Source organism: Limanda limanda, chromosome 22 (genome assembly GCF_963576545.1).
Source record: "Limanda limanda chromosome 22, fLimLim1.1, whole genome shotgun sequence".
Taxonomy (NCBI): Eukaryota; Metazoa; Chordata; class Actinopteri; order Pleuronectiformes; family Pleuronectidae; genus Limanda; species Limanda limanda.
The window spans coordinates 2,643,487-2,661,277 of NC_083657.1; the positions used below are offsets into that span (position 1 = coordinate 2,643,487).

At 45.2% G+C, this 17,791-nt stretch overlaps 2 protein-coding genes across 2 annotated transcripts; one reads left to right on the forward strand and one right to left on the reverse strand.

Moving 5' to 3' along the window:
- Positions 1–434: 434 nt before the first annotated feature.
- On the reverse strand, positions 435–8,172 carry ccnb3 (cyclin B3). Its single transcript, XM_061066475.1, has 12 exons — positions 8,137–8,172; positions 7,840–7,928; positions 6,744–6,827; positions 4,997–5,109; positions 4,707–4,881; positions 4,513–4,611; positions 3,048–3,140; positions 2,793–2,930; positions 2,449–2,604; positions 2,181–2,330; positions 1,070–1,200; positions 435–880 (listed from the first exon to the last, which is right to left on the reverse strand). Exons 2-12 carry the CDS (start codon positions 7,921–7,923, stop codon positions 811–813), a joined length of 1,293 nt encoding a protein of 430 aa, XP_060922458.1. The 5' UTR covers positions 7,924–7,928; positions 8,137–8,172; the 3' UTR covers positions 435–810.
- A 4,630-nt stretch (positions 8,173–12,802) lies between these two features.
- si:dkey-171c9.3 (uncharacterized) lies at positions 12,803–16,089 on the forward strand. Its single transcript, XM_061066614.1, has 2 exons — positions 12,803–12,855; positions 15,241–16,089. Exon 2 carries the CDS (start codon positions 15,247–15,249, stop codon positions 16,087–16,089), a length of 843 nt encoding a protein of 280 aa, XP_060922597.1. The 5' UTR covers positions 12,803–12,855; positions 15,241–15,246.
- The last annotated feature ends 1,702 nt before the right edge of the window (positions 16,090–17,791 follow it).

A 17,791-nucleotide genomic window follows, 5' to 3' on the forward strand; every position in this document is an offset into this window, starting at 1 on the left:
AACAGTGAGAGTTTCAACATTGAAATACGATATCAAGACAAGAGGTCAAACTTTTCTTATTTGTTATCTGGAAACCCCTGAATGCAGGAGTCTGAGTGAACATCTGTACAGAACACGGTGCCAAAGAGACCTCTAGTGGCCATAAAGCATATCACATGATCTGTGCAAACCAGGTTTCAATGATGATCTTTCCAGGTTTTAAAAAGAATGATAATAAGAATAGTTAAAAGTGAGTAAACACAAAGTAATGAACACAGATTTTATATAACACATAAAAAAAAAATCTTTATTTTAAGAGTTTGCATGACGGCCATTTAAAAATAGCACCGCATCATCCGGTCGTCTTTTATACAAATAATTAGCATCGTGATATAAACATGATAAACACTGTACACTGTAAGAAACCTTGAACAATGAAAACTTCAGTAAAGCGAGAACCAAAGTCTCCGTCCTATCGTTATCCTAGAACTCTTAGATTCTGTATAAACACAGAGGAGGCTGACTAACTACTCACCAATCAAGATTTTCTTTTTCAATCTTCACATTAAAAACAAAAAGGTATAAAACAAATGCCTAAAAAAATACATGAATGCAACGCTTGAATTTCCATTATTATAAACAACCTGGTTCAAACAATAAACTGGCAAACTTCCTCCCACATTAAAACTCTTTTTCAATGAGAAACCGGGGATCAGACATCGACGTATATATAAAAGACAAACGAGACTACGTGTATAAATATTAAACATATGAACAAACTATGTACAGGCTCTGGCAAAATTTGTGGTTCCTGTTGCGGAGGCTGACGTCTCACTGGAGGAAGACTTCCTCCAGAATGTCCATGTCCACCACCGGCAGGGACGCGACTTCGAAAAACACCCTGAAACATTTCAAAAGATCCCATTAGTATCCAGAATAATAACTCCTGGGAATAATTCAAGATTTGATTTGATTTTGATGAAAAACAAATGCAGATCCAAACTGGAACCTGGTGGATTTATTCAAAAAGACGTTCAAATGAATCTTTTTTGAAACAGTGACGGCCCCGGTCTGTGAACACTTGACTCACTTGTGGGCGTATTTGTTCCTGATGGCGTTCAGTTTATCGTCGGGCGGCGCCACGAGCATCGCGTGGAGTTTCCGGACGACCGGCGCCAGATCCGACGTCTGGTACCCGGAGTGGAACTGCAGGATGGGAGTCTGAGGGAGCGGAGGAGCCAGAGGCGATTATTCAGCTTCACTTTAACCTCCAAAGTCAGAAAACACACAAACAGACCCCGCAGCGTTCATTACTCGGCCGGTGCGTTGGTCCAGCGTCACACAAACAACACATCATTTTCTAAATTGCACAAAACGTATCCGAGACGATTCTGGAGTCGGCACAAAGCGAAGAATAGAATTACCCGGCGCCCCCGGTGCCGCGGCGATAACTCAAAATTTACATGGGAAAACAATTTACATTTAAAAGAGAAGGGAGGCGGCTTGTTCTGTGGGCGGAGCTGCAGCCTCGTGACGAGAAGAGTTCAAGCTTCGATGTCACACAACAAACCGCGGATAACAGAATCCGTTTGGAGCGAGTCGGTGGTCGAGGAAAATAAAACTGAAACACGATGGTTTCGGCCACAGGAACAAATCACCGATAAATATATGAAAACTTGCTTTAGTGCCTGAGGCTTCGTGTTTCTTTAATTGAATAACTGAGCGTTCAGAGAATTAAAAGGAGATCGAGGAACCATCTGGTTTAAAAACATTACAACGTCCTGTGTTTACTGAAAATATTAGTGATGGTTGCACAGCTGCGATTCATTGGTTTTTTTTGAGGGGAGACGAAAAGACACCTGGTTAATATCAAAACGCTCCGATTTTAACTCGACCGCAATAAGAGAATCGGCTCCCTGAGGTTTAGAGGATTTCCTGTTGTTTATAATAGCATTTAACACATTAAATAAATAAACAGTAACAGCAGAATTGAAGTAGAGCTCCGCCGATACGAGTCGTTCCCGTTTGTTGGTAAGAAAACTTCGACTTTACAGAATTGATTCAAAGTGGCGTTGCACAGCTTTTCTACTTTGGAAATATCTTTGTGATCGTTGCATTAACCAATGTAAACATCATCCAAAAATAAATAAGACAAACTTGGTAAAGTCACAAAAAGCCAAACTGTGTGAATCAGAACTCACCCATCCTCCCAGGTCCCTGGTGACCAGCGCCAGCAGCAGGCAGGCCGAGGCCAGCAGGGAGCCTCTCTCTGGAATCAGCTCCATGTCCATGAGACTCATCTCACAGAAGTATCGGGCCAGAGTCAGCGTGTCCATGCCCGCGCTCACACACTGAGAGACAGACACACAACACACACACCGATGTCAGAAACAAACACTAGAAAACACCAACAACTGGTATCAGAGGAAACAATGAACACACAATGAACACACAAACAGACACACACACCTTGGCATAGCGTCTGAGGAAGCGGTAGGGGATGGGGATGTTGATGTCGAAGGACAGCGTCTGCAGGATGCCGGCCTCCATGGAGATAAGCTCCTCCCTCTTGTACGCGTCATCGCAAATGTACAGGAAGTCGTCCACACACGGCGGACTGCGCTCCTGCGGAATCGAACACGAGCCCGAGTCGGGTGGAAGTGAGTTTTAAGAAAAGCCGTAACACTCCACAGCTTCTAGAACCGTTTGAGACATGAAGTCCAGGAAACGGGTCAAACCCCAAAACCGGGAATGTTGTTTTTAGCCATTTTCTTTTTAGTGAAAGACGAGAGGCGTGTCCCGCGCTCCCTCACCTCGAACTTGGAGGCGATGAGCATCGCGGTGGAGCCCACCAGCTGCAGCATCTCCCGGTGGACGGGGGTCTGCGACAGGTAGTGGTCCGTCATCTTCACGGCCAGGTAGAGGGTCTCGTGATAAAGCTCGAAGTTCTCCTGCAGGAAACGGATAAAACACAGAGTCGGAACGGATGAAGAGACTCTGAAGATAACGTAAAGTTCTCCTGCTCCTCCACTCGCCCCCCCCCCCCAGCGACTCCCAGGAGAACCCACCTGGACTTCCACCAGCCAGTCGATCAGGATGGCCCTCATCTCGGGGTTGAGGCTGGGCTGCGTGGTCATGTAGTTACAGAGGATGAACTTCTCCTGCAGACGACAGCAGATAATAGAACCTTTAATTAACATTTTAAAAACACAACGTTGGGGAGGAGCTTCTTCAAAAAACAACATGTTCACGTGTGTTAACCCTTTAAACCTGGATGTGACGTTATGGTGACCAGGACATGTGACGAATAATTACATTATACAGGGTTCATACACATTTTGACCAATGGATTTCCATGACTTTTCCATGACTTTAAACCAAATTTCCATGACCGAACATTGCGTGAAATCTCGGTGTATACGCGAAAAAGTGACAAAATGTAGTATTCAAACTAACAATGAGAATTCCAAGGCATACAGCACACCTTAAATGACACAAACCAAAGTATGCCTGCTTATATTTTGAGCATATTTCTTTAAAAATGTATGAATTATTTAAAACTCAGCGTAAATGAACTAGGGATGGGCATTCGATTAAATTGTCTAATCGATCGTCGGAAGAATTAACGATCGATTTTTCAATTAATCATTCATATTTTTATATTAAAATTCACTATTTATAGCCTATATTAAAATGCAGTGAAAATAGAAAAAACAGCGTGTTTCCTCATTGAGATCTTTATTACAAGATGAACAACTCTTGTGGCAGTTAAACAGGATCCGTTCAATGTTACACTTGTAAATAAGCGCTGCTGTAATCTTGAGTCCCGAGAGAGAGCAGCTAGCCGCTGAGAGCTAGCTCGATCTGACGGATCTCGACCTCTCAGTCCGGTCGTTGTAACGCCCTCACTCCCGGAACCCCTCACCCAGACCCGGGTCTGTCCGGGTTACCCTCCGCGTGGACTGAGGGTCCGTGTGCGGACATGAAGCCGAGCAGCAGAGGCTTAGCTCCGGGCTGCTTCCTCCAGCTGCTAACAGCCTCGCTGTGCTGCGTTCAGGGCAACTCGGATATTCCGACCTCCTGCCACATAGCGAACATGCAATAGTTTATCGATGAAAACATGTCATCAATGAAATTCTTAATGATCAATTAATCAATAGTCGAGTATTTATGCCCATCCCTAAAACGAACGACATGAAAATAAGAATATAACAAATTTCCATGACATTTCCAAAACTTTTGGGAAATTATTTTTTTCCATGACTTTTCCAGGCCTGGAAAAAAACATTTTAAAATTCCATGACTTTTCCAGGTTTTCCATGACCGTACGAACCCTGATTATACTTCAATCAAATCGCAAGTATTTTGTTTTATTGCCTTTAGCCTGCAAACAAGTTTTTAAAGTTGAGTTCAGGACTATGTTTATGTGTGTAGATTAATTGAGTGGTTTCAGGGGCGCGGTTTTCTCTGGCGCTTTAGCTCTTAACGGGTTTGAGCTCTTTTTTGGAGTTGGGTAAAGGTGGTGCTGCTCACCTCTCTCCGCTTGAGGTAGTCGAAGATTTCCTTGGCGTACTCCGGACACATGTAGGTGTCCTCAGAGTTCTCAGAGTCGATGTCAAACTCCACAGGGACCTGGAAGAGAAACAGAGGATTTAGAGAATTCATTCCGAGTTATATTCAGTGATTTGTACGAGTCGGAGGAAATCACTGTTCATCGTTGCCCTTACTTGTGGTTTCAGGAGGTGTGCTGGCACTTCACGGACAACAGGGGGCGCAGCAGCAGCAGCCGCCAGCTCTTCTACTGGAGCCGCTGCATCCTCCGGTGTCTCCTCCTCACCGGGTTTCACCTCCTCGGTCTTCTCCTTCTCAGCCGTCGCTTCCTCGGAGCTCACAGAGGACGACCTGCAGGAGGAGGAAGAGGGAATTTAAGTAAATTAATGAAAATTACTTTTAATTATGACAGAGAAAGAACTGAAAACAAATAGTTTGAGGTAGAAATCATGATAATGGTTGTTACTTTTTCAGACTGGCTAGTTTCCTCAGGGCCGCGGAGCGGGAGGTGGATTTCTTCACCGCGCTCTTCGTCGTTTCCTTCTTCCTCCCGGGGAGACTGATGTGAACCTTATGAGCCTGTGGACAAACTCAAGACGTCAGCAACGTGACAACAAGACGACCACGTAATGAACAACAAATGCAATGAAGCTTTGTTGTCTCCGTATTATACGACAACAACAACACAGACTCGTTAGACTTTAACGAGGCTTTACACGTCGTGCCAGTTCTGTGGAGCAGCTGGTTTTTTCGTTGCTGGGAACTTCCTGTTCCTGACGTGAACTCTCCTGGGACGTTACTCTGCAGCAGCACAAAGCGAATGGATCTGTTTGCCAGGGAACAGTTTCTGAATTCGAGGTCATGGACCGACCAGTTTCCACCGGGCCGCGGCAGAACCATCTCCGGGACTCTGGTGGTTTTACAGCAGGAGCTTACACAAGGAAAACCAGTCCCACCACAGAACACGACTGGGAGTTGCACCCATAGATATATATAAAGACTAGATGTCTCGTTCGACAGAGCCGGACGTCCCCACATGGCGGCCATCTTGCTAGGGGGCATCTGGCTCACCCATAACATTGTGTTGGTAGTGGTAAATAACCATAACTTGCTCAATTTTCAACCGATTTTGAAACGATCTGGTTTGTTATAAACTTCAGAGATGTAGATATGACACTGCATACTTATGAATAATTATGTTATTTTCTAAAAAATAATAATAATTTATGCAGTGTCATAACTACATCTCTGATGTTTATAACAAACCAGATCGTTTAAAAATCGGTTGAAAATTGAGCAAGTTATGGTTATTTACCACTAACAACACAATGTTATGGGTGAGCGAGCAAACCTCTGGCAAGATGGCCGCCATGTGGCGAAGTCCGGCTCCATTGGCCGGCAACGCAGCCGAGACATCTAGTCTTTATATATATATATATATATGGTTGCACCAGCCGAGATGGCATGCAGCAAAGTGCCGGGTGGGAATCGAACCTGCGGCCACTGCACCAGGCCTCACTGGTCCGTACGCTTTCCTTTTAAATCGTGTCATCTAACTGGTTCTCAGACAGTTTCTCCGAGCTGGAGCCGCTCAGTTTTTATGACAGAGAATCAAGCAGCTGCCAGGTTGTGCGATCGCAGGTTGTGTGATCGCAGGTTGTGCGATCGCAGGTTGTGCGATCGCAGGTTGCGTGATCGCAGGTTGCGTGATCGCAGGTTGTGTTCTCGCAGGTTGTGTTCTCGCAGGTCTGTGTGATGGCAGATTGTGTGATCGCAGGTTGTGTTCTAGCAGGTTGTGTTCTCTCAGGTTGCGTTCTCTCAGGTTGTGTTCTCTCAGGTTGTGTTCTCTCAGGTTGTGTTCTCTCAGGTTGCGTTCTCTCAGGTTGCGTTCTCTCAGGTTGCGTTCTCGCAGGTTGTGTTCTCTCAGGTTGCGTTCTCTCAGGTTGCGTTCTCTCAGGTTGCGTTCTCTCAGGTTGTGTTCTCTCAGGTTGTGTTCTCTCAGGTTGTGTTCAAGTGCTGTTCATATGGTTCACAGTTAATCTATAATATATCTGAACCTAATTTATACAAATATCTGGTCACTAAACCACCAGAACTGATCTGCATGAATAAATTATGGATCTATATTTAAACTGTTTGTGTAACTTTGTTTTGAAAAGTGTGTTTCATCTCTTTCCTGTAAATCACATCCCATAGAAACCAGGAGAACTCACGTTGGTGATGTCGATGAAGGCGGTTCTCTTCTTGGGGGCTCCATGGGGGGGCGAGGAGGACCTCTTCACCTGGGGGCCTTCCTCCTGCAACACACATTAAACACACAATCACACACACGTTTCACCTACACACACACACACCTTCATCTCGTGCATGTGCATCCATCGCTTAAAGACACAAAGATGGAGATCCAAGGGTTGCAATGCACATCTGCTGCACACACACACACCAACACTCACAAACAGACACACACACACACACAGACAGACACACACAAACAGGGACACACACACAAACAAACAGAGACACACACACACACACAAACAGAGACACACACACACACACAAACAGAGACACATGCAGACACACAGACCTTCATCTCGTGCATGTGCACCCATCGCATAAAGACACACAAAGACGGAGATCCAGCTGTAACACTGCACAGCTGCTGCACACACACACAAACAGACACACACACAAACAATCACACTTACACACACACACCTTCATCTCGTGCATGTGCATCCATCGCATAAAGACACACAAAGAAGGAGATCCAGCTCCTGCACACACACACACAAACAGGGACACACACAAACAAACAGAGACACACACAAACAGGGGACACACACACACACAAACAGGGACACACACACAAACAAAAAGAGACACATGTAGACACACACACACACCTTCATCTCGTGCATGTGCATCCATCGCATACAGACAAACCAAGAAGGAGTTCCAGCTACTGCATGCACACACACACACACACACACACAGAGACACACACACACACACAGACACACACACACACACACACAGAGACACACACACACACACACACACACACACAGAGACACACACAGAGACACACACAGAGACACACACAGAGACACACACACACACACACACACACACACACACACACACACACACACACACACACACACACACACACACACACACACACACACACACACACACACACACACACACACACACACACACACACACACACACACACACACACACACACACACACACACACACACACACACACACACACACACACACACACACTCGGTTGTGTACCTGGTTCTCGGAGCTGGTGGAGGTTAGCTTCGGGATCCGGGTCCCGGTGGACACGGAGGATTTCTTCACCCTCGGTATCGGCATCGTTTCTGTTTCCGCAAATAAAACAAAGAAACGCGTGAAAATGGCGGGTTTGGTTTTTAAAAACAACGCAATGAGTTGTTGTTGTGCGTGAAAGAGACAAGAAGTGAAACCGAGCGCGGTGCCGTGCGTGAGGCTGCGGGTTAGCACGCTTTAAACCGGGTTCACGCAGAAAACGTGACGCTAAAACCGACGCGAACGCACAATCGATCTCACCTGCGTGTTGGGTGTCGATGCGGTGCGTTGCGGGGACAGGTCACTGCGCATGCGTCTCGTTTAAACGCGTTAAAAAGCTCGTTTCTTGTTTCTTGTTTGTTGCGTCGCTTCCTGATCTTCAGACAAAAGTGATTCCGCTGCGGATCCGAATCTGCTGCGCTTCGCTCCCATTGGCTGGAATTTGATCCGCGCCAGCCAATCAGGGAGCAGCTACGGATGCTGCTGCGAAGCGGGGGCGCTTGTTTTGTAGTGTCGGCTCCGCCCGGTGACATAACGCAGGGAACATGAATAACGTGTCTTTTTTTTATGTTTTTATTTCGTCACATTACGCAACGTGAAAATCTTCTTGTGCAGTTTGACAGTTTTATTTCAATCATAAAAATATTTGTATTTAAAGGTGAGTTTCACAACAAAGATCTTCTCCGCCCGCCTCCCTGCGGATAAAACGAGCGCCCCCCGGAGGAGCCGGTGGGTTTTTCAAACGGTGAAGACGTTTGTCTTTCATTGATGTTTTTATACAAGTCACATGACAGTAATTACGTATCACACCCGAGTCTCATGTTTTCAATCCGTTCATGTATTTAAACTTTTTACTGTGTATTCACATTTAACTTCATCCTTCAGGCACGTACAAGTACAACATGACATATGTAGTATTTATTTTACTAACTCTACCTGATATGCAGCTTTACAGGAGAAGTACTGCATGTAAAGGTACAATTAACCATATGTAGTATTTATTTTACTAACTCTACCTGATATGCAGCTTTACAGGAGAAGTACTGCATGTAAAGGTACAATTAACTATATGTAGTATTTATTTTACTAACTCTACCTGATACGCAGCTTTACAGGAGAAGTACTGCATGTAAAGGTACAATTAACCATATGTAGTATTTATTTTACTAACTATACCTGATACGCAGCTTTACAGGAGAAGTACTGCATGTAAAGGTACAATTAACCATATGTAGTATTTATTTTACTAACTCTACCTGATACGCAGCTTTACAGGAGAAGTACTGCATGTAAAGGTACAATTAACCATATGTAGTATTTATTTTACTTTGCATACTGGACACATTTCCTCTGGGGTTAATACAAATCAGTATCGTATATTTAATCAGCAGGAGGACAAATAACACACTCAGGCCATAAATAAATACATAAATCATATTAAATGTGTACTACTATCACTAATACTACTACTACTACTACTACTACTAATAATAATAATAATAATAATGTTTTTTATGTATATGCACTTTTAACAACTCTCAAAGACACTTCACGATAAAACCACAAAATACAGATTATCTGGATTTGCATTTATATTCAAATATTTTATTTATTTGTGAAATATTATATGTTTATATGTAGGTAACGTTAATTTTTCTAGTTTTTTCAGTTATAATAATTATATAAACATTTTTGGGAGTTGAGGTTTGTGTTGATTTCGTGACATTGACCACCGGCTGCTGTTGTTTATGGATATTTTTGCCAAGTTCTATTCCTGTATTCACAATCCTCACAAGACAAAATATCCCTTATTCATTTAATAATAAACAACTTTGTGAGTCCAACAAAAACATTGTGTGTGTCCTCTCTTCAATTGGCACTGGTTGGAGGGGTTGGGGGGGGGGTGGTAGTTTAAAAAAAGGACGATGAGGAATAAACTGTCATTGGTCCAAGTTATTTAAAGCAGAGGATGTATTTTTGTCTTGTTCCCTCATGATTCGTCCCATGAGACTGAAACGACTCCTGAACACTATCCCTCTGAACGCCGGCTCCAGGTGAAGCTCCAGGTGAAGCTCCAGGTGAAGCTCCAGGTGAAGCTCCAGGTGAAGCTCCGGGTGAAGCTCCGGGTGAAGCTCCGGGTGAAGCTCCGGGTGAAGCTCCGGGTGAAGAGGTGAAGCTCCAGGTGGGGCTCCGGGTGAAGAGGTGAAGAGGTGAAGCTCCAGGTGAAGCTCCAGGTGAAGCTCCAGGTGAAGCTCCAGGTGAAGCTCTAGGTGAAGCTCCAGGTGAAGCTGTGGATCGATGGGTTCACACTGAGCTCAGGGTCAGATCCCAGGTGAAGCTCCAGGTGAAGCTCCTGGTGAAGCTCCAGGTGAAGCTCCTGGTGAAGTTCCAGGTGAAGCTCCAGGTGAAGCTCCAGGTGAAGCTCCAGGTGAAGCTGTTGATCGATGGGTTCACACTGAGCTCGGGTTCAGGATCAGATCCCAGGTGAAGCTCCAGGTGAAGCTCAAGGTGAAGCTGTTATCAATGGGTTCACACTGAGCTCAGGTTCAGGATCAGATCCCAGATGAAGCTCCAGGTGAAGCTCCAGGTGAAGCTCCAGGTGAAGCTCTAGGTGAAGCTCCAGGTGAAGCTGTTGATCGATGGGTTCACACTGAGCTCGGGTTCAGGATCAGATCCCAGGTGAAGCTCCAGGTGAAGCTCCAGGTGAAGCTGTGGATCGATGGGTTCACACTGAGCTCCGGTTCAGGATCAGATCCCAGGTGAAGCTCCAGGTGAAGCTCCAGGTGAAGCTCCAGGTGAAGCTCCAGGTGAAGCTCAAGGTGAAGCTGTGGATCGATGGGTTCACACTGAGCTCCGGTTCAGGATCAGATCCCAGGTGACTGCCAGGAGTCTGGGGGGAGGGTCCCTCTCCGTTCCTGTCGAGCCCACAAAGTGGAACCGAGTCTCGTCAAAGAGGATCCAATAAACATGGGATGGATTCATTTGAATTCTTCTCGGATCTGAGGAATCGCTGCTGATTCCATTTGTCATCTATGAAAACATCTGTGTAGGACCTCATCCAGCTGAAGAGAAGCATCAGGAAACAAACAGATTCGAACAACAACAGATAAATCCCAGAGGCCCTTTAGACACAGAGTTTATTTGAACATGTCTTCACTCAGTGGAATCTAATGAGGCCTGCAGGGAGCTGTGTTTACCCCCCCCCCCCTCCAAGTCGTGCTGGTCCAGGAGCCGTCATGTGAGAGTGGTCCGGAGAGCCGTGTCCGTCGGAGCAGGGTGGGTTTCTGGAGCTGATGAGCGGGTGGGGTTCCAGCTCTTGGAAATAATGATTCACAGAAACATGACACACACACACAACCGATCCTCTTGTTGGAATCGTCTGCAAAACCGGCTCTCAGTTCTCCTCAAGTGCTGCACTTAGCTCACAAATTAGAAACACTTTGTCCTTTCATGCCACTTCGTATTAAAGCAGCTTCCTGAATGTGAGGATTTGAGAGTTTTGTTTTCCTTCTGATTGCTTTCACGTGGCGGTGATGTTTGCAGCTTTCGTTCTGAAAACTGAAACAATGACCTGCAGTCGTTGCACTGAATTCAATACGTCACTTCCTCGGGCCTTGAGCAAAAAGCACCACAAGTGTGAAGCTGTTAACAAGAAGGATTCTGGAGATATCAGAGCAACATTCAGACGTTTGTTGAGTTATTCATTCAATCATATTTCAGCTACTAGTCCAGGCAAAGTAGCGTTTTACAACCGACTAATTGTAAAAGAATTTTTTTCAGCATAGATTATTTCTATGAGGTGTCCAGAACAACATACTAAAAGTCCTAAGAAATCCTAGTTGAGGAAATATGTTTAATTCTCATCAATGTGCCAATAAGGCAACAATACACCCAAAAGGGGGTATTTTTTTCCTTTACTCCAATCAAAATAAAACTTTACACAATGAAAGTAACCATGAAACGTAACATTTTTTGTATTACAAGTTTCTTTTGAAATGAATTTGACAAGCACATGAGCTCCACACTTATTGAATATGTCCTAATTTGCATAGGCAAACACCATTCATATGTATTACAAATACATACATAAATTCATTTTCAAAGAAACTTGTAATACAAAAAATGTTACGTTTCATGGCTACATTCATTGTGTAAAGTTTCATTTTGATAGGAGTAAAGGAAAAAAATAGTCTTTTTGGGGTGTATTGTTGCCGGGCCTTATTGGAACACATTGATGAGAATTAAACATATTTCCTCAACTAGGATTTCTTAGGACTTTTAGTATGTTGATCTGGACACCTCATAGAAATAATCTATGCTGAAAAAAATTCTTTTACAAATACTTCTATTTTTGGCTCCAAAATGGGCTACTTTGCCTGGACTATACGGGCATTTCTCACTTTAAAGAACACAATTAACTGACTGGAATAGTCTAATATCATATCACCCACAAGGGACATTGACACTTTCATATTTACTCACTTTGATTAACATCCTTTTCTATTAATGAAGGACTTTATAGTAATAGTAGTAGAAGTAGTATTTCTATGTGGTGTTAGTACTGTAATTACTGTATGTAAAGTATCTGTTCATCTGTCTGTTGCTGTGCAGCAGAGTGGAAAGAAAAAATACCTTCCTCCTCCTCCTCCTCCTCCTCCTCCTCCTCCTCCTCCTCCTCCTCCTCCTCTTCTTCATATGTCTTCTGTTTCACTTCAGGCAGAACCAATTTATTTTAAATGCAAATTAGCTTTAAACAGCATCTGTGCATGTGTCATTTCCTCTTCTTGTCAATGTGGTGGTTTGATGCACTAACGAGACACACACACACACGCACACACACACACACACACACACACACAGACACACACACAGGCTGAGAGGAAGTGAGGGGAACTTGTGAACTCATTTGTCAAACCATTTCCGTATGAACTCATTGTCCGTGGAGACTCCAGCAGAAACCCTTCAGCCTGATAAGAACTGGTACGTTGCTCTACCGCAGCTTCACCTGCTCGATGGGCTCTACATCTTTTCTTCATATTTTACGCCACATATTTTGGGAACTTTTGGCTCAAATCTCGTCCAGCTACCTCTGAAGATTCCTTCTGAGTCGTGCCAGGTACGGCAATGAATCAGCAGCAGCCCTTTTACACTCTTGCTTCCACTGGTTTTAAATCTCTGACCTGTCGGGTTTCTCTCGGGCAAACAAAGATTAAATAATCTCTAGCGATATAGAAAAGACAGATGATGATGCATTGAGGAGATTGCTCCTGTGATTTATCAGACAGATTCTAAAAGCCTACATATTCCCTTTCTGCAGATTTTGCTTCTAGTGGGGTTTGTCACTTTATATTAAAACATAAAGAGCTGGTGTGAGGTTTTACTTCAGGGTCAAAGGAGGCAGTGCTTTTCCGATGAGACGCCTGAGTGCAGGTCAGGGAGCAGAGATGTGAAAGCAGCCTGCAGATGAAGAAGTGGTCCTATCGAGTAAAGTAGCATCCTCCTGTAATAAACATTCCTCTGTCCATCAGGATGTCCAAGTCAGGTTGCCAAGGGAACGCATTCTTTGTCTCAGCTGTAATTTGTTCCACATCTGTGTCTCGTCCTGCGTCTTCTCGCCTTTTTGGGATTCAACAAATCCCTCTGTAATACAACGATAGTGTTTGTAGCGACAAGTTTAAAACTTACAACCTTTAGAATAAAAATAATATAATTGTTAGCCATCTTCTTTTAACATCAGCTAGCTTCTGCTGTCTTAAACAGCGCAGCTAGCTTGCTAAATATGAAGCGTACAGGTACATTTATAACTTGGCAATCCATCTCACACATGCCAATACAAATGATTTGACCTTTACCCTTTGAATTTTAAAAGATTAAATCGATATTTCGAGAAATACTTGTACTTCTGCGTGTTTGAATTATCTGTATTTTCTCCTTCTTAGCTCCAAATATTAATAATGAATTAATAACAAAGGTTGTTGTGGTTTTGTGAGCCTGTTTTCCATGATATCAATGTCATCGATCCCTCGGCAAGAATCCAGAGACGTGTGAAATATTCCTTGAACATTAGATACAGAAGAAAAAACCGGACTTTGAGGAATCCTGCAGCAGAACAGTCAGTCTGGACTTCATCTGCGTGAATGACGCAAAACGAAAAGGAAAACATATCAATACGGCCTCGTGGATCCGTGCCCTGGAGGCGAACGCATGCGTTTCCATTTTATTTCATATAAATAAATGTTTTCACTGACACGCTTGCAGGGTTAGCGTTTCATTAGATGTGAAAACCGACCAGAGACTTGTGAAACAGAGCCTTTCAAACCTCCATGTGTCCAGAGCTCTATTGAAAACCGATGCAGATGTCTCAGTTCGTGTTTCATGCATCGGCACAATGGGTTTCATTGCGTATTTGGTTTGCTGCCTTCTATGATTTGGCCAATTGACGCAATATTCACGAAAGCCGACGCACATCCACGGCAGATGTGCACAAACCGAGCGGCTGCAGAGAGCTGCTCTGCTGTCTGTCGCTAATCGAATGCCGATCTGAACTTCCTGCTCGTCACATCCTGGCAGGCTGACAGCTCATCTGGTGACAGGCTGTGGTCACAGGCCTCAATCTGACTTTCCATCTGCTCAGGGGACTTTCTGCTCCCGCCCTCCCCTTTTGTTTTCATTCTCCGTTCACACTTTACTTCTTAAAACATACAACTTTTCGGTCAGATTGAAGCTTAGTGGCACTGGACTAGTGGCAGAAAACTTGGACTACTGGCAGAGAAGGGGTCTCTGGTTCGATGCTGGTTCGACTCCACGGTTCGTCTCCTCGGAGTTTCGGCGGAAACTTGCCTGGATGGTGTAACGAACCTGGACCTGTCCAAAGTTCAAAAAGACTCTTCTCCCTACCCTGTCTAGTGCCCCTGAGCAAGGCACCTTACTCCCCCAACATCTGATCCCCGGGCGCCGTACCTGGGTGAATGGGTGAAATGCAGAGGACTAATTTCCCCGATGCATGAGTGTGTCTTTGCATGTTTGTGCATGTGTGTGGGATTAATAAAGTGTATCTTCTTCTTCTTCTTCTTCTTATCTGTTTCTTCTCAAATCTGCAACAGGCGAGGAGAGTAGGAGCAGAGAGGGAAGGAAACGCTGCAGCCTTTAGGGGAAATATTCACTCTATGTCCTGATTGGCTTTGACTGAACATACTGGAAAGAAATGCTCCAGAGATTAATTAATTATAGGAGCGAGGCAGAGATTCAAACCATTTTTGGACCTTGCACTGGTCCTCACCACATTCTTCTTGCAGAACTAGAGGGTCCAGGAAAAAAGGGGTATTTCCTTTCCTTTAACCACCATCATTGCTTTTCTCCACACAGGCTCAGATGCAGGCAGCGAGTGCGGATCCAAGGGAGCCGGCGCCCGGTCTGGAAACCAGTGGCATTCCTGCAGGCCTCAGGAGAAACCCCCCCAACACCCAGGCCCTTGGGAAGTTTGCCCAAAATATGGCAGAGAGCATAATCCAGCCGTGCGGAAGCCAAGTGGAGATGGAGGAACCTGAGGTGCCCAGAGCTAATCAGGACCAGGAGGAGACGTTGGGTGAGGTGTTGGCGTCGGCCGTGGTGGAGGTCGCTCTGAGGGAAGTGGGCGGCGGTTGGAACCTGGAGCGTTTCCACAGAAAGACGGATGATCACCAGGCTGGAAAACTGTCCTTCTCCGATAGAGACTTTCTGAACATGGACCCAGAGATGGATCCGGTTCATCAACTCCAGACGTTCAGAGACATCCCACCTCTCTCCCAGTCGGGTCTCCCCATCGTGGGATCCCTCGACTACCCCGACGCCCCCCCGCCCACCCCCTTGCTCCCCGAGCTGGAGAGGAGCCGCGACAGCTTCGCCCGGAAGCTGAAAGGCGGCCTGGCCAAGGTGTTCCTGCCCTCGCCTCCTCCGTCCACCCCCAGGGAGAAGGGGGACGAGGTGGACCCCCGGGTGGAGCTCATGGAGCATCTGATGCACTCGCTGTCTACAGAGGATTTGGCGAGAGACTGTTTTGAGGGGGGAGGCAAGATGGAGGCTTTCGCTGAGGCTCTTTCCTGTAAGGTCATGGACTGGGTCAGGGCCAGAAGCTCAGAGCAGAGAGCAGGTGATGGAGATCTTCACCGACTGGCCCAGAGCCTGGCCGACACCATCATCGCCTCCTCGCTGGAGGAAGCTGTCATGTCTGTGTAGAGGGATTCTGCCCAACTGTCCCTTTAAAAAAATGGTTGAATATGTAAAAAAAAATAAACAAAAAAGCCAATCTCACAATTCTAAATAAAGAGAAACAATTCCTGAGTTTTGTGTGAATCCGTCCAGTAGCTTTTGAGAAATTTTAAATATTTGTTGTTTGCTGTTCCCTCCTGATGTTGATGTTTTTCACCAAATTAAGATTTCAACTCTAGACTTAATTTTGACAAGGATCCAACCGTAGTTACCACACATGTCCTTTAGATGGCAGCACAACAGCAAGGTTAACCACATGTGACAACAGCTTAATTTGAGCTTTTCTAAGTCCAACTGCAACAACAGAAGGAATTTGCCCAGTAGAAGTTTGATGGGTTTGTTTTTCCCTCCCAGTAAATGGTGCGTCACACCAGTATAATGCAGAGCAGGACCGGGAGGCAGCAGACGGATCCATTCACGCCTGGACGCCGCGGAATAGTTGGCAATTGGGATGAATTTCTTGGAAGAGAAACGTATTTTCTTACTCACTGGCTTTCTGAGGAAGAAGAGGAAGAAGAGGAAGAAGAAGAGGAAGAGGAGGGATCCGTGGCGTTGAACCAAGCGAGGGACTTGAACCCTTTTTTCGTTAAGTCAGCAGCTATTTGGACAAAGTCAAAGACAAGTGTACAAAGAGCAGCTCGGAATAAAGTATTTTATTGTTCTGCTCAGTCGTCAGTTTGTCAGTCACTTATTAAAAAAGTACAAGTACACACACGTCTTGGATTTGGAGGAAAAACAATTCTAGTGGAAAATGGGTCAAGAGGAAACACACCTTTAACGTGTTTGTATTTGAAAATGAAACAAATCCCACGTAGTTATCATAACCTGGAACATTTAGATAAGATACAGATATAAAGTTATATTTCATCAGAGACTATTATGGTCAAATCTCAACAGTCACGAACCCGTCCGCCTCCGTGTTAGTGGATGGGACCTGGACCAAGCCGAGAGGTCAAAGTTCACGTTAACCGGTCTTCGGCCCTTTATGGTCGTTCTTATCCCGCCCACGCTTCTGATAAGTTGAGTTTTTATTGGTAATGTGAAGCTATAAAAAATGTTGTGAAACGTCATGATTGCTCAAACACACAAATAGCGATGTTAGAGCGAAATGTTGCAAAGCTTTACTTGTGTCCCCAGACGCGTGTTGACCCGGCTCAGAGTGCGTGCTGGTCCCCGGGCTGCGATGCATCACACGCAGTGGAATGCTGAGTCTGAAACTTCGACTCCGGGGGCGCCGATCGCCATTACGTCTCCTCACCACGGGACCGACTCACACAGACCCACACATGCACAGTGAGACACGTGCACATGGAGAAGCTGCAGGGCTGGGCGGACAGCTGTGGTGTCAGAGGGGACTCACACACACACACACACACACACACACACACACACACACACACATCTGGAAAAGGGCTTTCTGCGTTGTCAGGTGGCGGCCGGCTGCCAGAACGAGAGGTGAAGAGGGGGAGGAGCTGGAGAAAGAGATGATGATACAACAGGAGGTTTTTCTAAACACTGTCATAGTCAATAAATAAGAGAAGCATTGAATCTCTTTGTCAGATCTGGACGAGGTGAACTGACTAGATTCAATTTATCCACAAATGTTCAGGAGAGTTTTACCACCAGAGGTCAAACACGACTCAGTCTTTCAACCCGTTCTGATTGGTTG